This window comes from Pogona vitticeps, chromosome 4 (assembly GCF_051106095.1).
Source record: "Pogona vitticeps strain Pit_001003342236 chromosome 4, PviZW2.1, whole genome shotgun sequence".
Lineage (NCBI taxonomy): Eukaryota > Metazoa > Chordata > Lepidosauria > Squamata > Agamidae > Pogona > Pogona vitticeps.
Window position 1 is genome coordinate 214,623,687 of NC_135786.1, and position 25,177 is coordinate 214,648,863.

General features: G+C 47.8%; 1 protein-coding gene across 5 annotated transcripts; it reads left to right on the forward strand.

Moving 5' to 3' along the window:
- Window positions 1–126: 126 nt before the first annotated feature.
- OSR2 (odd-skipped related transciption factor 2) lies at window positions 127–15,731 on the forward strand. Of its 5 annotated transcripts, none has more exons than XM_072999174.2 (4): window positions 127–3,735; window positions 10,845–11,689; window positions 13,190–13,289; window positions 15,079–15,731. In XM_072999174.2, exons 2-4 carry the CDS (start codon window positions 10,935–10,937, stop codon window positions 15,259–15,261), a joined length of 1,038 nt encoding a protein of 345 aa, XP_072855275.2. In that variant the 5' UTR covers window positions 127–3,735; window positions 10,845–10,934; the 3' UTR covers window positions 15,262–15,731. The 5 variants fall into 5 exon arrangements, with proteins under 5 accessions (XP_072855275.2, XP_072855280.2, XP_072855278.2 ...); XM_072999179.2 differs by having other exon boundaries at window positions 1,138–3,735; window positions 15,161–15,731; XM_072999177.2 differs by having other exon boundaries at window positions 1,149–3,739.
- The last annotated feature ends 9,446 nt before the right edge of the window (window positions 15,732–25,177 follow it).

Sequence of the window (25,177 nt, forward strand, 5' to 3'; positions counted from 1 at the left end):
CTCTGCCTCTCCCCAAGCGCCGGTGGAAAAACAATTACCGTGACTTCGTTCCCCACACACGGCGTTGAGGTTGGGCGAGGCCAAGGTGGGTTTTTTGGGGTGAGGAGAGGTGGGGTGGGGGTGGGGGTTATTTTGTCCTTGTTGTTGTTACCCAGCTGCAGATCATGGGACTCCTGTAAACATGGGACGCTAATCCTCCGTGTTTCTTCGCCCCGGGGAGGGGATGGCGGAAACAGACCTTAAAAGACGCGTGTTTAACCCCGAACGCCGTTGGCAAAGGGTGGCATTAGCCAGTCTGCCCGGTTCCGCCCGAAAGAGGGACGCACCTGTTTAGCCCTGCTAAATCTTAACCCCGGCACTGACATTTCGGGGAAACACACGTTTCCAAGGACGATGGGCTCAAACTAATAGTACTTGTATTTGTTCTGCCGTTGTTCTCTACAACTTGTTACTTTTATCACGGTAGTGGCAACAATAAACTAATTCTTCTTCTTCCTGTTCTTCCTCCTTCTATTATTGTTGTCACTGATACACAATATGCAAATTAATAATGATAATAGTGATGGGATAACAGCAATCCCAGCAGCAACAGCAGCTCCGTAATCGTTTCCAGGTTTCTTCATTCCAAGATAAAGATCTTATTCGCCCATTGCGCCAACTATTTTAGTTTCTCTTATTTTTGATCCCCCACTAATACAGAACTCTAAAAATATTGGCCGGTAAAATCTGAGGCAGGACTTTCTCTTTGGAAATAATCTGTCTTTTCTTTTTCTTTTTTAAACATAACATAAAACACAGCAACAATACTACTGAGTGTGGGTTGTCATTTAATTTATTCCTCCGTTTTATAGGGGCGAGAGGTGTTCCCTGTTGTGGGCAGAGGGGAAAAGAACGAGCAAGAAAGAGAGACGGAGTGATTGGAACTGACAAATCACAAGCTGCCACATTCCCTGAAAGTGCCAGATGTTTAAATGCGGCAGGTGGGGGATTTTTCTCAGTTAGACCACCTTCTGCGTCGCCAGCCAATAATGTAGCCTTGACTTCACGTACTTTATAAAATAAAGCCATAGTAGCCTAGCGAAAGGAAACGGCTGCCGGCTCTGTTGTGAGCGCAGGGGAAGCTACTATAATACGAATTCACTCCTGTTCCCTATATTCTATTCTCTGTTCGATTCCGGAGTTCAGAGTTGAGGACACGAACTTCTTAGACGAAAGGGTGCCCTCCCAAAAGTTGGCAGAGACCGTACTCCTACTTTGGAGTAAGCCTCATGGAAAATTGAAGCTTTTATTTGTGGGCTGCACATGGTAGATTTTACTTCATTGATTTATAGGATTGTGTTGTTGAAACTGGAACGAAGCCGTGTTGACTGCGGAGTAGATCTCATTGCTTTCAATGGCATTTATTTCCACATTACGATCTTCACTACTGCGGCCTTACTGGACTAATTCCTCTAAGGATTTACACACACACACCCCAAATTATTATTACACCTGCCTTTTAGCGTTGAAGTAGGAGACAGGAAAATATCTAACTGCATAATCGAATGGCTTCTTCAGACTGGAATCAACAGCCCCAAATGACTTAACTCTTCCACCGCCTTTCCTACCTAATTGCCTAGCCCCCTCCTAGCTTCCAGCGAACACCTCCTTTTATAATTTGGAGACCTCATTCTCAATTTCAGACAAGCCTGAATTTCGTTTTGTTTTTGTTTTTCTATCCGAGAATGTTTAACAAAACAAAACAAAAACAATACATTTCTCGAAGTGGCGCTTCCCAGGAAGGAAAAGTGCATTATCCAATTTTGGTTTCTCAGGGAAAGACTTCAGACAGGAGACTGGTTTCTTTTCGTTGCTTCTTTCAGTGTCTGACATTTTCAAAATTGTCATTACAAACAGGTTTATTGGTCTTATTTGTTTCACGCTCATCGCTTGGATCACACACACTTTTGCATCTGACTCACTGGCTTTTGCGCTCCCTCGCTCGCTCTCATCTCCCCCTGAAGCTCTCAACCAGCACGATTTTGCTCCCGACTACGGGGAGGTAGAAGGGGGGGGGGGGAGAGAGATAGAGGAAAAGCCTTTAAACGTCATTTCGCCATGTGGATTGTTTTAGGTTTCAAAGAGCCAGTGCTGCAAAATTCCGTTCTGGGGGTGGGGGGTGGGGTGTAATAGCCAGACCTCCTCTCTACCCTTCGCTCCATTAATGAATAGTTAACAAATAGTCCTCTGAAATGCTGTGTGCAGGCAGGAAAAAAAAACAGCCCAACCGCAAGTTAAGAGTACTGTAGTAATGTGTTTTTATTTATCCAGGGGCTCAAGTTAAAGAACGCGTGATTGGTCACTTGGGATGGATAAGTAAGGAAAGGAAAAGAAAGGAAAGGAAAGGAAAGGAAAGATCGTTCTCGAAATGGACAAAAAGTAGCCCTAAGAGATATTGAGCGCCTATACATAACCTATAATTTCCACAGTTGGTGTTTTAGGGAGTGGGGGACTGAGGGGATTTGCTCACCCAATATCATGGACAGACATTTCTGGAAGAGTTGTCAAATCTGCTTTCCTTCTGTGGGTAAAAAAATTTTTTGCAGCGGAATATTGGTTTTCCCTTGAAATCCACCTGTCTGAAAATAAATTGTTTCTCTTGAAAGACAATTCAATAGATTTGTTTTAATTTTGTTTTGAATTAGCGCTATATTGTTGCTGCTGCTGCTGCTGTCACCACCCCACCGCTACCAACCACAACAATACCATGCATTCGCTGTAACGACGTGGCGGTGTGTAAAACTGGCAATCTCACTAACCCATGACGGGGGGGGGGGGGTAAGAGAAGAAAAAAATGGCCAAGATTAGACGACTCAACGGAGGTTTATAAGCGATCAGTTTACATCGATGTGGTTAATCTGCGGCTAAATAAAATATCTAAATCTTAAAATTAGCAACTTTCATTCCTGGTCCTGGAAATGTTGTTCTGGGGACGTTTACATTTGGGGGCTTGCTCTGAGCTAGCTACCGAAGTTCCTGCAGCTGATGTACTCAGGGTCAATGAACTGTAAGGGAGGAAGATACGATTAATGAACCGAACGTGTTTTCTCACAGGAGAAAGTCACTTTAGGTAATGAGCTTCTTGGGATGGAGCGAAAAGGAGCACTGTCCCTTTAAAGGCTAGTTGCTATCCAAACAGAAGTAAACAGAGTGGTGGAAAAGGGAGTGGAGGCGGGATTTTACGGGGGCGGTCTCAGAACTTTACAACCTTGTGAACGTTCGGGGCTGGGCGTGGTTAGAATGTTCAAGCCGTGAACATTCGAATCCTTGCGGCTTGGGGTGGGACCTGCGGGCGGGGACAGAGCTGCACGCCACTTAAGCTGCTGAAATGTGATGGATCTGGGAGGGGGAGTTCCAGACTTGTATCAAACTTCGCTAGAGTCGAAGGCGAGGGGCTCGGAAAGAAGCGCAGTTAGGAAGACCTTCTTCTATGCGGGGCCGTTAGAGCGAGCGGGGACTTGACCCACTTCCGAGCCGAGAGAGGCGGGAGGGCTCGGCCTTCTCCACCGCTTCGCTGATTCCTCCAGATCCCTCCCTAACATGCTTGAAACCCCGGGGACTCGCCCGCTTTAAGGCACTCCGGTGGAGTTTTCCGCCTCCTCCGCGTGGATCTAATGCCGCGACGAAAGCACTAGGGTCGTTCGCGGGGCGATCTCGGTCGTGCGAAGCCCGTCTAAAGAAGGTGGCAAGTCAGAGGTAGGTAAGCCCCTTTTACGCGCCTCTTCCTGACAACCATTCCGAAATTGTACCCTGCAGAACTAGGGAAGGCATCTCGGCTTATGAATGCACGCGGGAGGTGGGGAGGTGCACAAACTCTCGTACACAAGTCCTGGAGGTGCGAGTACCCCAGAATAGCCGGAATCGAGATTATGTCCGAATCGGTCCCGGGTTTGTCCGATGAGCTTTCGGTGAGATCCGTTGCCTGAAAACGTGCTGTAAGCTGACGCTGAGGAGTGCAAACGCCGCGCCCCTGTGTTCTCTTGACCTGGGAGTGAGGGCCAGGGAGCACACGGAGGTTTGCCTTCGAATTCGCCTGCAGAAAATTCGGGCTGCCTGTGGCTCCCCCCCCCCCCCCCGTCTGCTGAGTCTGTCTAGCTCGGCGCTTCACCCTTACTTTCGTTTTGAACCGCTGCTCCTCTTCCCCTCCTCATCGACGAGGGCCAGATCTGTCTTTCTGTGCACACCGCCAGCGGTGAGCCCGGTCCGCTCCGGAACACTTCGGCTCTGTTAAGGCCTCCCGCCTGGCCAGAAAAACGAGCATTTTGTACTCTCTGCTTCTAGGGGAGAGGGATCAAGGATAGCCGTGCCCTTGGGTAAATAAATCTTAGATAAAGATTTCCTTTGCCTCCCATCCATCCCGGGCCTGATTTATATTTATATATACCCCAGACAGCACAAGATGACCTTCTGAAAAAGGCTGAAACCTCTTTTTAAGCAAGAAATAAATAAAAGACCCGGGATGATCTGGAATGGACGTCACTTCAAACGGCCTGCCCATGTCTGTGTACCTGATGGCTGAGGGTCGCCGAAGCTTTTTCTTAGTTCCCGCCTCTGCGAACAGCAGTTGTTTGACTCTCACTTCAAAGCAAGGGCTACTTTCTCTGCGTTTAACTCCTAGCTATCGGAAGCGCTTGAAGATTTTATTTTTTTTAAAAACAGCCTTAGCCAAAGACCACATTAGAATGACGCTTGTTCGGTAGACACCGATCTTAATTAAATTAAGGATCCTGAGTAGAAAGGGAAATGACAGTGTGTCTAAATAACATCCGTGTTTGATTCACACCCTGACTACCAGCGGGCTGCCAAAGAGAAACACTATTATTTCTGGCCTGATTCTCTTCCCCCTTCCCCCCATTTCTGATGGTCAAGTTTAGAATTTAAACGAATTGACTTTGTGACATCTGAATGGTTTCGCCGGAACTTAGAGTATGTGTTCTGATCGCACCCTCTAAGTCCAATTACAGATCCAGCAGGAGTTTATCGTCAGATTTCTGGGTGTTTTTTCTGTTTTTTAATTTTTAAAAAGGGCGCGTGTGTGCATGTTTTCAGTGTGTTTTACATTCAGTTACCGTTTTGTGAAGTAATGTGTCATCACACAGATGATTTAGTAGAAAATATATATCCTAATAACCATAGAAGAGATACATATTTTTGCTATTTCATATTTTAAAAACACCTCTTTGCAGTGTGTTGCACCGGTTTTTTAAAGCAGCAACAAAATCAACACTTTGGAATTAGCATTATGTGTCTATTACAAAAGTTGTGCATTTTCAAAAATGAAACATCTGAAGCTTTAAAAAAATGAAATTAACTATAAGCGGTAATGTCTATCCCACTGAACGAATGAGACATATTTCTAAGTAAGCTTGTTTAGGATGTGCTTGTAAAGGTGTGATTGGGAACGAATGGGACGTTTTGGCCAAAATTATTGTTCTCACCCCTACATAATTCTTTTCCCATGAAAGTATATTGCTTGCATCTAAATATGGCATTTTTGGGTATATATTGCAGAGCAAACATAACTAAAATTATCTTTTGGCTTATACATATCTATTGGGATGTAAGCCAATTTAATGTAATGAGGCTTACTCTCGGAGAAGTGTATAAAAGATTGCGATCTAAATATATTTGTGTTTTTAACCAGGTCAGCAAAGTTATCTTCAAACAATAAAAACATGTTTTGTCATACCCCTCCCTAACTCTAATAAGAAAATATAACAATTGTCAGCATATTAAAAAATAATTTAATATAAAACAAAGGATGAACAAGTTATCACTCTCTTTATATAAAAGGCCTAAGGCTGCCTTTCCTATCTACCAGATGGGATTATATGGGAAATAGCTTTCAGTGGTTTAATAAACTTCTGTTTTACTGGCAGCACAATCCTGTGTATGCCTAATCAGAAGTAAATCCCATTTAATTCGAAAACCTTACCAGCAATTCAAAGGATTGAAGTGTATTGTGCCCACCAGGTAGAAGCAAATTCTACTTAAACCCTGAGATTTTCCTAATCACTTCGTTGTTGTGATGTATATGTGGAAGACACTTGTAATATGCATTGCATAGTCCATTAAGTTTGAAAGAAAGGGGCAAATAATATTGGAATTATTTTTCCTTCTGGACATGGTTACTTGGAAGCAGGGGTCATGAAAATCGAGGTGCTGAGAGTACTGTAGGTTTGGGAGGGAAGGCCTTCCCATACTCATAATCTCAGCGCTTTGCTGTTATGCATTACAGGGTTGTTAATGCAGAACATGGGCTTTTAAAAACACATGTTTAGGCCGTGTGTGTTTTTAATCTCCGTGGGAGGACTCCTGCTTTTATTTATTTATTGATTTCTTTTCAAATTGGACCCTCCTCTGGCCTTCTGAATGACTAGGGGGAGGTGTAAGGACTGGAAATGTTGGGGAGAGGTGGTGGGGGAGACAATACTCGACGATGTTCCACATAAATCAAATAATCCAATACAGATTTCTGAGATTCCCTTCTCGTGGTTCGGGAAGGACCCCCTTGAAGAAGGAAACCGTTTGACCTCAGTATAATTGAAACCCAGGCAGGAGAGCAAACGAATCCATTATTAACACTAAAGTTAAGGTTTCTTCCCCCCCCCCGCACCTCCCCCCCCCCGCACTCCCACGGCAGCGTCTCTGCCGATTCTCAGTCCCGGGCAGTTCTGTTTGCGGGGGGGGGGGCAGAGACTCAGTGATTTATGTCGGCACTTATTTATTTTGGAAGGGGGGGAGTGATGAGTTGTGGGAAAGTTGAATTAGGGATGGAGTTTATAGTTTCGGTTGAATGGGCTGAGTGAAACCCTCTGACTGTCACACATCTCTCATTAACTCCCTCCCTGCACTCTCGGATCGCAGGCCGCACACAAGAAAGGGTTTAGGCGGCATTCGTGTAAAAAGGCGACCCCACCACCACCACCACCTCCAGTAGCCGTCCCAGAAGCACAAGATGGTCGGCGCGCGAGGAAGAGAGATGCCCGGGAGAGGCTGGGCGCCGGGACCTTGCGATCCAGCAAATGCTGAAGCCAAGCAAAAGAAGAAGAAGAAGAAGAAGAACACAACCTTCCGGGGCCTTTTGTGACAAGGCCACAGGCCACCAGTTCGGGAGGAGAGGGCCCTGCTGGGGCCTGGAGCTGCCTCTCCAGCAGGCTCTGAAGTCTTTATTCGCAGCCCAAACCGCTGGATCCGAACTGCTCGCTCCTTCCCATCGGCGAGCCACCATGTATCTGTTGTGATGGGATTTCGTGATTGAAAAGGGCGCCAAACGGGTCACTCGCCACCCACACCTCTTTACTCCGAGTTTGGCCCAGTTGTGCGCGGGGGGGGGGGGAGTCCGACCCGCCAGGCCACCCGCCGAGCGCGCTCTCAGGTGGAGAAAGGCGAAGTTCAAAGAAGGCTGGCGGTCCTACCGGCGCTTCTACCAAAGGGATTGTTTTGTTTTATTTCATTTTATAAAGGCGGCTCAGGAAGGGATCGAGAGAGAGAGAGAGAGAGAGAGAGAGAGAATGAGTGTGTAAAAGGGGGAAAGAGAGAGGCGAACAGATGCGGCCGCGTCGAGTTGTCCCAGCCACCAGCCTTTAACTCCTAGCTCCCAATTGGATTTAAGTGCCTCTTTATTATTATTTTTTTCCCCTTGAAGTACAGGTATCATATTTCCCACAACTCTTTTCAAAAACTCGGAAAAGAGGTTCCAAATGTAGGAAGAGAGCGGAGCGGAGCCAGCTTCCTGAGGAGCAGCGATGGCCACAGAGCGACCACTGCTGTTTGGGAAGGAGAAAGGGGGGGGCGGTCAGAAAAGAGGCAACGCTCCCAGGGCAATGGGGGGGGGCGGGCTCGGCGATGCGCGGTCCTGATACGCCTGCTGGGTTTTTAAACACATCCCCCTACCCCCCCCCCCACACACACCAGCGCCCTAGTCCCAAACCAAGGTCCCCCCCCCCCGTTGGGGTCCGAGGCGGATCCCTTCCTGGTGGCCCACCTAAGGGCCTGGATCGCAGGCAGGAGAGGAGGGGGACCCAGGCCCGCTGCCTCCCCCTGCGCCTGTTTGGCCTCTGTCGCCGGTGGCAGGAAGGGGGGCAGCAGCGCTTTGGAAAATATCCTTTCTGGATAGTTCGGGGCGTTCTAGGGAAAAAGTAACTTTCCTCCCTGAGGAGGCGGGCTCTCCCGTGAACTCCGAATGAACAGTTGCCATTTGCGATCCCTTGCCACGCTTTCCTCCGAGCGTGGCTCTTTCCCGGCTCCAGGTCCCTTCGGATTCTCTCCCGGCGGTCCGGCGGGAGTCGAGGTCTCGGCCCGAGTCCTCTCGGGTGGCGGCTCCTGCCCTCGGCCAGCTGGGAGGGCTCTGCCAGGCCGACACATGTTTGTGAGAACCTGCGGCGCTGGATTTTCGCGCGCGGGGGGGGGGGCGAGAGCGAAATGTTCTTTTTCTCTTCCAGTTATCTTGACAAATGAGTTGTTGCTGAAGGAAGAAAAATAAGCACACCGGGGAAAGGAAGGTCGGCAGCCCCAGAAGGACCCGGCAAAGGTCGACTCTGACCCCCCCCCCCCTCCCCAGGTTCGCTGCTTGTTATGGGTGATCTTTGCTTCCCCTTCAGCGATTCCTCCCCCCTCCCCCTTTACCCCAAGGTCAGTCTCAGCCGAAGACTTTGAAAGCCTTGAAAGTTGAAAACCGGAGCAAGGAAGAAACCAACAAAGCACCGGGGGACCCTATCATTCCGACCCAAACCTGAGAAGCTGGTTCCTACAAATGGAACACAACGAGCTTGCAAAGGAGGACAAAGAGTCCCGGGCTGGCACCTGACCGCTGAAAAAGGCGCTTGATATTTCCTCGGGAGCGGGACCGCCACCGGCATGTGGATTTTACCTTGAGACACACTCTTTATATTGTCAAGCGACTCATAAAATAAAAGAGACAAGGACTCCGAATGTGGAAAGCGCCCGAAGTTCTCCCAGTTCAAGGACAAGAACGGTGGGCTGGGCTTTGTCTCCCACCCTCCCTCCTCCCCGTTTCCCCTTCGTTTTTACTTCCCGCTGCTCTCGGGGAGAACGACCGAAACCCAGAACCAGGCTTTTATTCTAAGTTCGTACACTTGACAGCAAGCCCATCAAGAGGAATCCTCCATGAAACTATATTTACTCGGAAGTAAATTTTCATGTCAACGGACTTTTCTTCCACAGAGGCAAAGGGTCCCCAGCATGGCCCCGCAGCGCACAGTTGCAATCCTGTCCACACTCCCAATGATTTGGGCTTATTGAACTGAATGGGGCTTCCAAGGGTGGGAGGGGGGTGCATGGATTGTACCCATGCTGACAAGAGGTGGGCAAGTGAGTTTGCAGGGTTCTTGGTTCTTGCTGAGAGCTGATTTTCAACCCTGCAAGTAAGGCCGTTTCTGAGAGCTGCGATCCACACAGGATCGTTCAGAAGAAGTTTGGACGGGCAGCTGAGCAGGCTTACTGCGGCTTGTTATTGTGGGAAGCTGCGATATTGAGGTTACTTTCGAGTCCCCTGTTCGGGATCGAGGTTCGTTCCGTTTTCGGGCATCAGGCATTGAGGGCTTGGAGATGTCAGACTACAGCTCCCAGTAGCCACGGCTGGGAAATTCTTGGGCATTGCAGCCCAAAATACATCATCTCCAAAACTCGAGAAACTTAGTTAAAAAGAGCTTCTCTTCTTTTAGTGCATTTATTTTCCCTTCTAGAGTGGGAATCGTCCGTGTATCACGTTTCCCTTTCCCAGACGCTGCATCTTGAAAAACTGTCAGCGCAGAGAAGGCAGCTTCCCCGGGGGCTTCCGGTGGTCATAAGAGCTTCCCCATCCCCTTCGGAAGCGCCGTCAAAAGCCCGCTTGGGACTCTCTCAGGAACAAGAAGACTGGCAGCCAAGGCCTTGTCCGGTCCTTTTATCCATTTACCAAGCTGGCTAACAGTGGAGTTTCCGAAGGACGCGCGCAGGGAGGGCGCTGAAGTTGCCGCGATGCCACGGTCCGCCTGCGCGCGGGCCCAGGACGCGCAAACTGCGGGTCGCTCACCCCGGCGCTTTGGGAAGGGAGCGATGCGCTTCTGCTGGTGAGTTTCGAAAATACTGACCGAGTAGCCATCCTTGGCATCAAGGAAGTCCCAGGGAATCGCGCGCACTGAGAGACGCGTTGGACTTGGATTTGGATTCCCCATGCACACACGGTAAAGTTTCTGGCCCTCGTGATCCCCTCGACCTGCTATGTGACAGCTGTGTGACAGCCCTGTTTACGGTTTCATCCGATACCAGGCGGGATACAGAGTCTCTTACAGAGCAATTTGCCCTCAGCAACTGCAGTAGAGAAAAACCTGCGCCGGGCCGGCCACCTTGCGAGGCACCTGCAAACTTGCAAGGTGAGCCGTGTCGCGGCTCCGTGCGCGCCCGCTCCTCCTCCTCCTCCTCCTCCTCCTCCTCGCGAGTCTCCCTCCCCATCTGACTTGGCCTTCCGGACTCAGCTTTGGGTTGAGGAATCCCACCGCCCACTGACTGGCCCGGTGTCTTTTGGAGCCGGTGTTCGCCGCGGTTCGGCCTTTTGGTCCTGACCGCTCTTTCCTTTGCCTTTCATTGTTACTGCTTCTGGTATTATGAGTTGTTCTTAGTTATTACTTCGATTGCTATGATTATTTTGGGGATACTTGTTCCACTGTCACGAGATATCTTGATATCTTATGAAAATCTCGTCCCTTCTTTCAATATACTGTAACGGCTAGGGCACCTTGTGTTGCCCATCAAGTAACTTTTTTTGGTGCCTTTTTTCCCCCTTGTCTCTTGTTTTTGCGCAGGATTTGCGTCCCGGACGGCAGGCGCCTGGGCGTGCGCTCCGACCCGCGGCTCTCCTCCCGCCGAGTCTAGCCGAGGCCGGGCTGGGGACGATGGGCAGCAAGGCCCTCCCGGCGCCGATCCCGCTGCACCCGTCCCTGCAGCTGACCAACTACTCCTTCCTGCAGGCGGTCAACACCTTCCCGGCCGCCGTGGACCACCTGCAAGGCCTGTACGGCCTGAGCGCCGTTCACACGATGCACATGAACCACTGGACGCTGGGCTGCTACGCCGCCGCCGCGGCCACCGCCACGGGCGTCGGCGGGGGCGGCGGCGCGGGGGGTCCGGCGGAGATCAGCCGCTGCTCGGCGCTGAGCGAGATGGCGGCGGCGCAAGGCCTGGTGGAGCGCTTCCCCTTCCCGGCGCTGCCCTTCACCACGCACCTTTTCCACCCCAAGCAGGCGGCCGCCATCGCCCACGTCCTGCCGGCCCTGCGCAAGGAGCGGCCCCGCTTTGACTTTGCCAACCTGGCCGCGGCCGCCACCCAGGAGGACCCGCCCAAAGCGCACCAGGTGGCCGCGGCGGCGGCGGCGGCGGCGGCGGCGGCGCAGGCTCACGGCGAGCTGGCCAAGCTGAGCGGCCCCCTGTCGGCGGCGCTGGGCAAGCTCTCGTCCCCGGACCGGAAGCCCGCGCGCGGCCGCCTGCCTTCCAAGACCAAGAAGGAGTTCATCTGCAAGTTCTGCGGCCGGCACTTCACCAAGTCTTACAACCTGCTCATCCACGAGAGGACCCACACGGACGAGCGGCCCTACACCTGCGACATCTGCCACAAGGCCTTCCGGAGGCAGGACCACCTCCGCGACCACAGGTCAGCTTTTGCCGCCTTCCCTCCAGCCCCAATAGGAACCGGCTCAACTCCCTTGTTCATGTTCCCCCCCCACACACACACACACACACCCCTCCTCCCACTTAAGCCTCTGCCCTGCTGAGAAAGTATGCATCGCCCTACCAGGGCCGGATTCTGTGTTCTTGGAAATAAATGGTGGTGAAGTGATTTGTGTAGCTCTAAGAAAGCCCCGGTCTCCTTCTGTCTCCCTGTGTGTGTAGTGTGGGAGTAACCTCATGCTGGCCTACCTTACAGGGTCGATGTCAGGCTGTGGGAAAGAGGGCTAGCACTTGGAAAGTTCAAGCCCTCTCTGAACACTAGGTATTGGTTTTCTCACTGTCCACTGATACTATTCATTTTCAAGAAACTGAACTTGAGGCTGGAGGTCGTGCGGGTTTTTATTTGCATGGAAGTACAGTACCATGAATGATAGCCAGGGGTTTGCCTGGTTTTGAACCAGGCCTCTTTCCTTTTCAGTGGAGACAACTTACTTGGCAGGAAAAAATGCTGTGCTGCAGAGGAGTGTGTGTGCTGAATTACCTCCCATTGACTTTGATGGAACAGATTTATCACTGTGGTTAAAAGTGCAGTCTGAATCACACGATCTCCAGAGACCTTTCACTGGACTGCTCTTAATGAGTGTCTGTAACTTCAAATTTAAGAAAAAGCTCTAGGGGTACTTTTGCTGGCACTTTCCAACTATCACTAAGTGCTTGGTGATTACAGCAAAACTCTTTATTTACCTCCATACAAGAAATTTACTTGTTGCAAATCCAGTTACAAAGCAGCAGGTAACATCAGGAGATTTATTGCTTAGAAAAACTAATGTGGATCAAAATGGAAAGGGAAGTAGAGAGCAGCAGGGCTCTGGGAGAGGAAAATTGCCTAATGCCAATGGAAACAAACAATATTTACAGTGGTTTTGTTTACAAATTTGAATAAATAGCCCCTTTCCTCAACAGCCAAAACATTGGGGTCTCTTCCTACCCCCTACCCACCCCTGAATAGACACCCCTGGTTACTTTTTGATCACAGGAAGAGAAGACCTGCTCCTGTTAGATCTATGAGCCTCTAGGTACACACCCCACTGACATTAACAAGACATGGGGTCAACTTGTGTGTGTTTGCTTGGAAGTCCCACTGTATTCAAGTTGGTCTTACTTTTCAGCAAATGGGCATGGAATGGACATCCTTGTGTAGTGACTCCACGTATTTTGATTTGGTGGAATATTCTAATATGTTTAATGGTGCTTATGGCACACAGGAAAGTGTGTATCTGCTTGTTTCCTTTCATTTTGTTAGCAGAGAGGGGAAATGAAGCTCTGAGGAGAATTACTGTCAAGCCTTTGAAAACTGCTGAAAGAGAAAAGGAATTTGGCTTACTATTATGTGGTTTTCAGAGGCTTGAATTACCAAGAGGCTGTTGTGGCTTTTTTGGTGTGTTTACAAATACTGATTGCAAATGCCTCTATTGGTTTCCAGGTATATCCATTCCAAAGAGAAACCGTTCAAATGTCAGGAATGTGGGAAAGGATTTTGCCAGTCCAGGACTCTAGCAGTTCATAAAACATTACACATGCAGGTAAGGTTAGATCACATCACTTTATAGACAGTCTATTTTGACTCTGAGTTTGTTCCACCTCTTTCTGCGGAATGGATATAAGTATTAAAGATAAGTTTCTCTTTAGATATCTAAAGAAACAGTAAGTCAGTTAGCTGGATATTCCTTTAAGCAGAGTATCTTTTCTGCCTTTACCTTCTAAATGCATCCCAGTACTGTGAAAATCGAACACACACCTGGAGTCTTTATTTGTTCAGAATCATTTAATTTATTTTGGGGAGGTGAAGCAAGTGGGGTGGGGTGGGGGGCAGGGGAAGATCACTTGGTGAATAAGTGTGTCCCTTGAAACTTTCCAGTGCAATCTTAATCTCATGTCCCATTGAATTTAGCAGCATTTCTTCAGGCTGTATTGGTTCATTTACAACTTACATGATCCAAAACTGGAATTTTATTTTATTTTTTGGAGGGTGCTTCCAATAACAACTATTATGCACCATCAGTTCTGACTTATGGTGAGACTTCCCAGGGTTCTCTAGGTATACTCTGAAGTAGTTTACCTTTCCCTTTTTGGAGGGAGAGCACCTTGGAACTATACAGCTTGCCTAAGGCAACACAGGCTGGCTCTTCTCCTGGGACCCACAATGAGGAGCTGAACATTCAGACTCTGGCTCCACAGCCAAACTAGCTTGTAAACAGCTGAATTACGTGCATGCTCTGTTTGAAAAGTTTAGATTAGAAAGACATCTGTGGAGAGCTTTTCCCTGATAGAGATGAGGCAAGTATCCCTGGGAAGCCTGGCAGATTAGCAGAAGGCATTTTTCTGTAGATCCTACTGATGGGGAAATGTGATGAAGTGAGAAGAGAACTGACCTTGACGTGCAGGAAGATATATCCTTGCACTCCAGCCTATAATCTTAAGCATACTTACTAAGAGCGTCTCCCAGGGAACTCCTGTAGAATAACATCCGACTAAACATCCATAGGATCAACCTGTAAAATGCCCTATTGCAGATATGTACGTGATCTGTTGTACCTGCATGGCAGATGCATTTACTGAGAAATAAACTGAGTCTCAGCACAGGAAAACTGGCCTTCGGGTAAGGCTGTAATCCCGTGCTTAGCCAAAGAGATAAGTGACTGGCAGAAAGTCATTTGGGAAGGGGAGTTGGCTAGGGAAGGGTTTTAATTCAGGTCTCCCTTCTTTGGCCAAAACAACCTAGTTTGCTTTCTATTACCTTTCTTGGAAGTTACTTCCAAGGAAATATTCATGAGTGGATATCGTGCATGCTAGGATCCTCATCCAGGCTTCCTATCATCCTATGGATGTTAACCATTGAGTAAAGCTCACTGAAGTCTAAGTACATGTTCTACAACTGATTTATAGACAGCATGGGTAGTTTAGTCTAATATATTTTACAAGTATGGGTGGCACCTTACCTCAAACGGTAGCAGGTGATACCCCTTACACTTGATCCCCAGGTTGCTGCTGCACATGAACATGTGGTCATCAGCAGTATTTTCTGCTAATTTTGAGGTGCATGGAATCACAGCTTTACCTGGAGACCGTTTCAGCTGATCATATTTCTCAACGTGATTTGGGATGGCAAGTTTATTCCTGCTCTCCACACACACACACACACACACCCATGGTAGTATTATATAGTTTAAGCCAAAACAGGGGACACGGGGAAAATCTAGCTCTGAAGCTGGGGTGGAGAGGGGGGGGAGTGTGAAATTTGAAAAGCAACAGCTCAGTAATTTAGGTAGTTTGTAAAGGGTTTAATCCTTTGCTTGCTTCAAATCTGAACAGGAATCTCCACACAAATGCCCCACATGTGGAAGAACCTTTAATCAAAGAAGTAACCTGAAAACTCACCTTCTCACCCATACAGACATCAAGCCCTACAACTGTGAGCGGTGCGGCAAAGTGTTCAGGCGAAACTGTGATCTGCGGAGGCACAGTCTAACTCACACCCCACGGCAGGACTTCTAGAGCAGCCGAGAACCTCCACAGGGAGCTAACTCTGGCTCAAGGACTTGAACTGTAGGAGAACTGTCTTTTTGCCCGCACACATGCGGAAAGATATACGCAAGGGGCCCAGTCCTCTCTGTCTCCTTGCTCCAGCCAAATCCTCTGCGAGATGGACGGGGGAGTAATATCAGCCCCAAGTCTTCTCCCCACGCTGAGAGTTCAGGCTGATTTTTTTGTAGATAATAAGAGCGTAGCTCATTTTCGAGCTCTGTACAGAAGACAAGTGGTACAATGTGTTTGCTTCCTTTTGTCTTACCGAATGCACATTGGTAACAACAACAAAATCCGGGAGTGAAAGTATCTTTTTGTCCCCAACGTGTATTTCCAAATAAACATCTCCCCCCCAACAAAATTCTCTCATACTTGGTTTGTGTAAATAATGTGATTATTTAATCCTCCTCCTTTTGTGCCAATTAAAAAAAATAAAGAAAGTAATTTCTTAAGGGCTAGCTGTTGAAGCCAATTTTGTTTCTACATTTCAGTCTGACTTTTCCCTCTAAGAAACTGGTCTGATTTTGAAAATTATTGATACGTTTGTGGGAATGTTTGCAAATGTGTATAATGTTGTAATTATGTGCATGACTACCCAGATGTCAAATGAGCAGGACACTGGCGCTTCCAGACAGAAGGTTTCCTGTACTGCTGATCAAAATATATTGTGCTGCTATTGTATTTTGCTCTGTTTTACAGCTTTCTTTTCCTGGAAGAAGTTGTGGGAAAATATGGAGAGGTTACAAAGGGAAGATGGCATTACCCATCCCCTGTAAAATTGTATTTTTAGGGTGGGTAATGCCATCTTCCAGAATTAGAAGGTGCATTAGCATAGCTGTTTCCCAGTGCTACTCATTGAGTGTCCATTGAGACCTAAGTCCAGCTGAATCCAGTGGGTATAAATACATTTATCTGAGTATGATTTTTAGGGTGAGGCTCACTTCTAAGTGAATATGCTGAGAACTGGGTTGCACCCTTCATGTCTACTCAGTCCCTTTTGAGGACAGTGTGAGGTTGACTCCAGAACTAGAAAAACTTGAGTTTTGGGGCTACAACTCCCGGATGGCCCCTGCAGTCTAGGGTTTCGGGGAGTTGTAGTCCAAAAATAAACCCTTCTAAATGTTGAGGCTGTCATTGCATTTCTAACAGCACCCCAGTAGCATGTAAACTCTGGGCCAGCCCCGTTGTGATCAATGGGATTGACTCCAAGGTCAATACGTAGAGAGCAGGGTAGCCGAGGTGCGCCGCCGTCTTTTCTTCCAAACGCTTGCATTTTTGGGTGCTTTTCCTCCCGCCTTCTCCTCACCCCCGACCCTTTTACTCCCTCGGCCTGCCTGTTCGGGAGTCCTCCTACAACGAGTTAAAGAAAAACAAACGGGGAGGGGAGGGCGGGTTGAGAAATCCTTCAGAATCCTCCCTAAACCCTAAAGTGACTTATTAGTAACTTATTGGCAATCAGGCCCCAGCAGCCATAATCTGCTCTTCTCGACAGATTGCCCGAGATAGCCGACGACGACGACGACGCCTCCCTTCCCGCTTAGACCTTTGAACGGGGGCGGCAGTTCAGGAGTTGGGCGGGGGAGGCCGGCCCTTTTCGTCCTCCCGCCCGGGACGAGGCGGCGCGCCGAGGAGCGCTGCGAAACCCGCAGGCCGGCGCCCGCCAAGGCCCTGCTGGCGGGACTTGGGGGGGGGGGCGGATGGGCCGCATTCGGGTCATCGGCCGCGTCCTCCTCCTCCTCCACCACCACCCCGGCCTCCTCAGCCCCGGTGCATTGGGGGGGGGGGGAGAGAGAGTTACGTTTCGCCGAGCTTATCAAACCCGAAGCGGTGGTATCAGGCTCTGGGATCTGCTGAATGGGGGGTCCTTATCAGAGCCCGGGTCCTGCCGCCGCCGCCGCCGCCGCCGCCGGGGTGGCTGGAAAAGGTGCCAAAGCCATAAACCCGCCAAGCGCCCAAGGTAGACCGGACCTCCGAAGGTCAGCAGCAGCAGGAACAGCAGCGTCGAGCGGTTGAGGCCGGCCGGCCCTGCCGCTGGGCAGGCACGAGGAAGGTTGCCGCCGCCTCTGGCCGCGGACTGGGTGGGTGGGGGGAGCGGGCAGAGCTGGGAAAGAGACCTCGGGAGACGACTTCTCCCTGAATTGCTGGTGGATTCTGGGACCTGTAGTCCCAAGAAAGGAGAGGAAAATGGAAGTCGGGTCTTTGAAACGAAAAGTAACTCTCCCAGTCACTTTTCTGATTTGGGGTGTCATGGCAAGGGAGCGAATGGTTCTCTCAGAAGTTTATGGGATGTTCCGCCTCTGGTGCGAAAAATCCTTGACTTCCCTGACACGGAGTCCTGCGGCTCGAGTGGGACGGACCAGGCGGCAGATATTCTTGGTCGGCCCGGCAGGGCAGGTTAGCGGATTGAAGCGGCTCATAAAACGAAAGGAAAATTTAAAAAATAAAATAAAGGAGAGGGCGCGGAGGGAACGTCGGGAGTAAACAATGCTCATCGGAGACGGAGGCGGCTAAGCTGTCAGCTGGCTTGGCTGACGCGAGGGGAGGTGGCGGTCCGGAGCGGGAGAAAAGCGGGGAGAGGCAAGGGTGTGTGTGTGTGTCTTGATGGGCTTCTGCTAAAGGTCCCCCTTTCCTAGGATATCCACTTTCTTCCCCAACATTCCCTCCTTGCTTTGAATCCCAGCCGGGAAAGGAGGCGTGGGAAGATACCGTTTGGGCTTACAAGGGGACGCCTTTTAGTAAATTGGTATTGGCGTTCAAATTATCCACGATTTAACCATTCTCTTCTGCCGGCCTGGGTTGCGGTCACTTGATAGCTCACCTGGTAGGTACAGTGAAGTCCTCACTGCTACAGACCGACAAGGAATGGGGATGGGAAGAGAAGAGAAGTGGGGTTGGGTGCCGTGGTTCGGGCGGCATCGAGAGGGATGCTGCCGGTGTACCTCTGTGGGCTCATATCCAGTCACATAGACCCCGGGTTGTACCTGTAGCAAAAGGCGGTGGTGGTGGGGGGCTAGAATGGCCGCTTGGATGGTCCCACCTATAGACTGCGGGGGGGGGGGGGGAGAGACCTGCCTCTTAGGGAGGCTACCGCTGCTCTGACCCTGCCGGCCAGGGAGACTGTCGGGGGCTGGCCGTGGTATCACATAGTCTTTTTTGTTGCTCATCAGGAAGGACACCCAATGCGAAACCTGGGATTTTCTGCAGGCAAGCATTATGGGCTGCCAGATGCTGGTGTTCTCTGTTTTTGTCTTTTAAAAACACTCCTTGCAAATAAACAGCAACGTAAGAGGTAACCTGTGCTACATATTACTGTGAGTTTTAATTGTTTAAAATATAAGGGAGCATCAAAAACGCACCTGCCTCAAATGCAATGTTAAGTGGGGCAGTCTGTTCTCCCCCAAACTGAGAGAGCTTTATGCCTCAGATCTAACTTCAGTGTTGCAGTGAATTGTCCAGAAAGGGAGTCAACCCTGAAAGGCAAATAAATGCATTGAGTTTTGTGACAGCTCACACACCACAGGTGGCATTTCTGCAGATGGGCACAGAGGAAGGCATTATTATTCAATGAAGCTTGGGCTGGGAGGGGGGGGGAGGGAAGCCATCCACACGCCTTCAAAGTAATTCTTCTTTAGTGTTATTTTACATGCTGGAGAGCTGAGCCTTGGCATGGGAGAGTGTGCTGGTGCCCTGGCTCAGATTAAGCAGAATGGCCACAGCCTTGGAAAAATTCTACCAGCCAATGTTCACAGTGAGACGTTCCAGTTTTGGCATTACATATAGGAAAGCCTGTAAAGCACAGGTTGGTTTGAATCAAGACTTTATTGGAACCACTGACGCTGCACATGTTATTGCAAAGGGTACCAGGATCGAAGCTTGTGCCTTCCACTTTACAGGGTCTGTGAAACTTCTTACCTTTAAAAACTGAAGGAGTAACCCTATAAGACAGGTGACAGCTTCTCCTGCCCGACATTTCAGAGCACAAATACTTACATCTCAGGAACGGGACCTGTGAACTTTTACTTTCATTGAATAACCTCAGAATGCAATACTTTAGGGCAGCTTAATATTGAATATACCCAGCCACCGAACCTTGACAGCTGAAATCCCTTCCTTCCTCAAGTGTTACTGAATGATATATCTAGCTCCATTTTTTGTATATCTTATTGAGTTCTATGTGTCTGCAGTCTTTTGTGCTCAGTCTATATTTTAGGAGTTAGTAAATATCAGAGCTTGAAAAATTACATTTTATTTCTTTATTCTGGATAAAGCAGGGCATTACTGTACTTTGGGAAGTACAGTCCCAATAGGGTACTTGTCCTAATTTTCTATCACAACTAAAGTGGGAACCCTTCTGTATCCCTAATATAAAGCAGGGCATGATTGTATTTTGAGAAGATAATAGCTCCTGAAACTAAATCACCAGCATCACCAGCACCAATATCATCATCATGTGCTGTCAAGTCAATTCTGAATTATGATGACCCTATTCAGGGTTTTCCAGGTAATGAGTACTCCTCAGAAGTGGTTTACCCTTCTCTTCTTCTGGGAGAATCCCGGGACTGTGCCACTTGCCCAAGGCCACCCAGGCTGGCTCTTCTGAGATGCACAGTGGGAGACTGAATTCTCAACCTCTAACTCTAGCCATAGACCTAAACCACTAGGCTATTTGGGTAGCCGTACAGTCTCAAATAGTACAGCCCAAACAGAGAAAACAAGGCCTAAGTGCGGGACTGTTGGGGGTTTATCTGTAACTTCCAAAATCACATTTTGAAAAAAGAAAACGACTTTGAGGGTAATTCCATCTTCCCTAGCCTGTAACTCAGCTTGGAAAAGTTACTCTTGTGGAATACAATTCTCCCGGTCCCCCAGCCAGCCAGGATATGTTTGTAATCCAAAAAATAACTTAGCCCAGAAATGTTGACCCTGATGAACCAGGATGTGACAGCAATTTTGTCTTTGAAAGAGACAAGAGCTTCCAGACATCACAAGATGGATGTGGCGAGGGGAGCTCACATCAATCCAGGGAAAACCAATTAATTTCGTGACATCTTTTAGTATCATAAAAGAGTTTTAAAATAAAGAAGGTGAACGCACATCTGCAGCTGGATCACACCAAAGTCCAGTGAGTAGAGTGTTTCCTCTTCAGTTTATTCCAGGCTCCCAAACAATAAAATAAAAATAAGGCACAAAATCCATTCTCTCTTCAGCAAACTCAGTTGTTGTTAAGGTCTCCCCAAGATATGAACTGAGGTGATAAGGTATATTTGAGCTGAGGTGCAACATAACCACTTTAAACAGGTACATTCATTTATCTATGGTCTGAATTGCAAGTTGGAAAAGAATGGCAATGAGAGCAACAGAATCACACTTTCTCTACGTTCAAAAAATATGTGTTTCAAACATTGTTAAAAGGTGTTACTACGATAATTATTACCAGCAGTTGATTTAAAACAGAGAGGTGTTGGGGCTCCAGTCTGTCATTAGGCAAGCAAGGCAGGCCTCTTCATGCAGTTGATTTGGGGCACAATTAAAAGCAACAAGCTGTCAGTTCTTTAATTAACATTTCTACTGCATGCATGTGGGGGAAGGGGTGGATTTTCTACCTCTGGTGTCAAAATGTCTTAGGCTGACTCTGCTTATCATTTGATTTAGAAGCCTTAATCCCAAATGTCCTGAGATGAGCTGCGGTTACTCAGCAATGACGGGCAAATTCATTCTGCACCTCCTTAGATGACTGTTTTTCAAAAATGGTTACTTCATGTACTTCAGGGCTGAGATCTCACATTGGGAAATAGGTTCTGACTCAGGCTGAGTTCTGCTTACCCCATCCAACCTCACCATGACCGACCATTACATGATCTTTTAAATAATTGAAGTTGACGTTAACCATCACCTGTCCATTGTGGTGTTTTATTCTATTGTAGATAAAAGAGTTTCATATAAACTTCTGTAGTTGTTGCTTGCTTCTTCAGATGCAGCCTGAAGTAGGTTATAGTTCAAGACAGCTTATGCCAAATAAAACTTTTTTTCTAGTCTAAAAGGTGCTGTTGTTTCTCCAGCCGACTTTAACAGCTACACCAGGGGAATTTTTTTATTATCTGTGAGACATGGCAACATTTAGGTTTATGGAGCGTTTACTCTTCAGTTTTATTATTATCATCATTAGTTGCACGTTGTTCATTAGAGTGATAATTTTCTTTCTGTTGTTTCAAACATAATAGCAAACTTGCTAGATATTCTTTTTAAAAAATCAGAACAGATTCTTTTAAGTGTATCTGTATTAGTAGAAGTTAAATAGTATTATTAGGTAAAAATATAGATGTCTAGTTTTGAATCCTGAGGTCCACATTTGAGGCTGACCTCAGGGTCAAAGGTTGTTCTGCACATGGACATCTGAGCCATTTTCTTGTCTTCCACTGCAGAACATGCCTTTTCCCCTCTCAAACTTCCAGGGATTCTGCTATAGATCAGAAGCTGGAAGCAATATGTTTCAGGCAACAGTTTTGCCAGCAATGAGTTACTTTTTTTGGTAACGAGGGCGCAATTAAATTACATTTCAAAAGCAATACAGTGAGTGGAAATGTGATTAGATTGTGCATGCAGGTGGACTGGGTGTATTAAGCAACATTTTCTAGTTACATTTTAAATTGCCTTTAAAGCACATTTTAAGGGAAATATATCACATGTTAAGCCGTTCCTCCGTCAATTCTAATATCTTAGCCTGCCCCAAAAGAAAGAAACTGAAAGTCCAACAAAAAGGAAAGAGTGATGGAATGACCCCTGCCAAGCAAAAGTAATGGGAATGAATCACTGTTGTTAGTGATTTATAATGTGATGTTTAATGAATGGTTTTTAAAAGGTAGCTTTTACCTTTTTGGAAAGAAACTAGCCAAGATGGCTGCGAAACTCTCAGTGTCTGGTTAGGAGAAAATAACCATATTCTATCTCAGCCTTGGCTGGGGGTGGTGGTGGTTTACACATAAGGCTTTGGGGAACCCTGGTATGTGGCTCCGGTACTACAAGTTGTACTCCTCAGCTTGAAACAGAAATCTGCATTAAGTGTGATTGCTCCCTCCGCGTGATGCCTGTGTCACATTCAATCTGCTCTCACACTGTGGGCAATGTAAACAACATGATTTCCTAGTGCTGTGGTTTTTCAGTCTCTGGTCAATGGCTTAGGGCCAGCCCACAGGCTGCTGTTTGTTGCTGGCCATGAAGGGACTCTCATCTTCTTGCTGCCAGATGGGAACTTCTCTTGTGTCCTTCCCACCCACCCCTGAATTAGCTCTGGAGACCAAGTGCTCGCTGAAAGCCTCCACACTGGAATCTGAACCAACTGCTCATACAGGGTGGAGTGGAGCAGAATGCATAACTGCCATGGCAGCCCCAAGGCATTTTACTGCTTGAGGCAGACCAGCAAAAGGTGTCCCCCTTCGTCCAAGGTTATATCCCAGAATCAGGCAAACTGTTTTGGCACAAGAGGTGGAGAATCCCACAACTTCACCTCCGTATTCACACTTGCAATGTAATTTTAGGAAAATAATTTTGTTCCTGCCCCCGCTTTTAATAATTATGTGCCATCATGCCAATTAGGCCCTATGGAGACCATATCCGGGGTTTTTCTAGGTACAGAGTACTGTGAACTGCTTTACCTGTCTCTTCCTGTGGGGATATTCTGGGACTGTGCATCTTGCTACAGGCTACATAGGCTGGGTCATCCCCCAGAAGGCACAACAGGGAATTGAGCTTTTGGCTCTACGGCAGTGGTCCCCAACCTTGGGCCTCCAGATGTTCTTGGACTTCGGCTCCCAGAAATCCTGACCAGCAGAGGTGGTGGTGAAGGCTTCTGGGAGTTGTAGTCCAAGAATATCTGGAGGCCCAAGGTTGGGGACCAATGCTCTACGGGACACTCAATGAGTCCTCCAGACAGCATATTCTCACTCAAACGTGTTTCAGGGAACTACGCCAATTGCAACTAGTTATGTCCAGGCAGGGGTTATTAGAGGGGGCTGCATGTCCATGATGGATGGAGCTATGCCCAGCAGCAGGTGGAGATGAAATCAGCAACAGGTGGGGACAGAACAAAAAGGGGGAGTGGGCACCCATCTTTTCCTCCCTGTTTCAGCCATCCCATTTTATGGGTGGGGACTTGAGTTACAGGACTTGCTGTCAAGTAAGTCACACTGGTGACTCAATTCGTTTTCTTCACTATCGTGAAGTGACTTCACTATTGTTAATCATTTTACATTTCAGAGACATGTACTAACAAGAAATTTCCTTGGACGCTAAAAAAAAAGCCAGTGCTTCCTTCCCACAAGAGTTTTCAAATGATGTTTTAAGGAATTTTAATTCCTTCAGTGAAGATGAAGGTATATCAATAAGAAGATCACTAATAGCAGACAAACTTTCCGTTATTATAGGCACACTGTTTGCTTTTTCTGGACTATGGAGGATACTCTGTTTATTGAATTAACTGATTAGATTTGTAGGAATTCGTGGTGGTTATTTTAGTGAAATGCACTACGCTAGAAAGCTGACCTTATAACTATGGATTAGGAGTAATTGCTCAGGATTTTCTTGGTTGTGCTTCTTTGTTGTGCTTCTTGTTCCAAGAAGTCCATTCAAGATAACACAAAATAAAACCTAAGGCCCTAGAGCTGCGTTCTGTGGCTAGCACCTTGTTACCTAAAAGTGTAGTGGAACGGAAATTACTTAAGGGTCTCCCTCCCATCATATTTATTTATTTATTTATTTATTTATTTATTTATTTATTTATTTATTTATTTATTTATTCATTCATTCATTCATTCATTCATTCATTCATTCATTCATTCATTCATTCATTCATTCATTTATTTATTTATTTGATTTATATCCCGCCCATCTGGTCTGGTTGACCACTCTGGGCGGCTTACAATAAAATATACAATAAACCATAGAATATACAAAAAATACAATAGACCATAAAGATTTAACAAACAAACTGTGGCACATACAATAATAAAACAAAAAATAAATAAGAAGAAAAAGAAATTAAGTATTGACAGGAGGGAAGGCCTGAACGTACAACCATGTCTTTAGTTGGCTCTTAAAGGTGCCCAGCGTAGGGGCTGCACGAATTGCCAGAGGAAGGCTATTCCAGAGGCGAGGAGCCACCGCCGAGAAGGCCCGGTTTTGTGTCCTTTCCTTCCGGGCCTCCCTCGGCATTAGGCTCCTCAGCCTTACCTCCTGGCTCGTGTGGGTGATCCGAGTAGATCTCGGTGGGAGCAGGCGTTCCGCCAAGTATCAAGGTCCTAAACCGTTTAGGGCCTTATATGTAAGCATTAACACTTTGAAGTCAATGTGGAAATGAATGGGCAGACAGTGCAGCATGGCCAGAGTAGGAGAAATATGATGGTACTTTCTCACTCCAGTAAGGAGTCTGGCCGCTGCATTCTGCACCACCTGAAGTTTCTGCATCAACCTCAAAGGAAGCCCCACATAGAGCGCGTTACAGTGATCTAATCTAGAGATTACGAGTGCATGTACTAAGGTGATGAGGGCCCCTGTGTCAAGGTAAGGTCGCAGCCAGGCAATCCGCCAAAGATGGAAAAAGGCGGTGCGGACTACCGGCACCACCACCACCTGCGTTTCCATGGTGAGCGTCGGGTCCAGGTGTACCCCCAGGCTGCGGACCCCACTCTTTGCGGCCAGGGCCACCCCCCAAACATGAAGGGGCCGCCAAAGCCACCATCCACAGGGCCGCCCACCCTCAGAACTTCTGTCTTGTCCGGGTTCAGCCTCAGCCCGTTCTCCCGCATCCATTGCAGTACGGCCTCCAGGCTGCGCTGGAGGGACAGGACAGCATCACCTGCAGTTGGTGAAAAGGAGATGTAGAGCTGAGTGT

Coding starts and splice junctions, on each gene's coding strand:
- OSR2 (XM_072999174.2), top strand. CDS start 10,935: ATGGGCAGCAAGGCCCTCCCGGCGCCGATCCCGCTGCACCCGTCCCTG. Junction 11,690..13,189: donor GACCACCTCCGCGACCACAG/GTCAGCTTTTGC, acceptor ATTGGTTTCCAG/GTATATCCATTCCAAAGAGA. Junction 13,290..15,078: donor ATAAAACATTACACATGCAG/GTAAGGTTAGAT, acceptor AAATCTGAACAG/GAATCTCCACACAAATGCCC.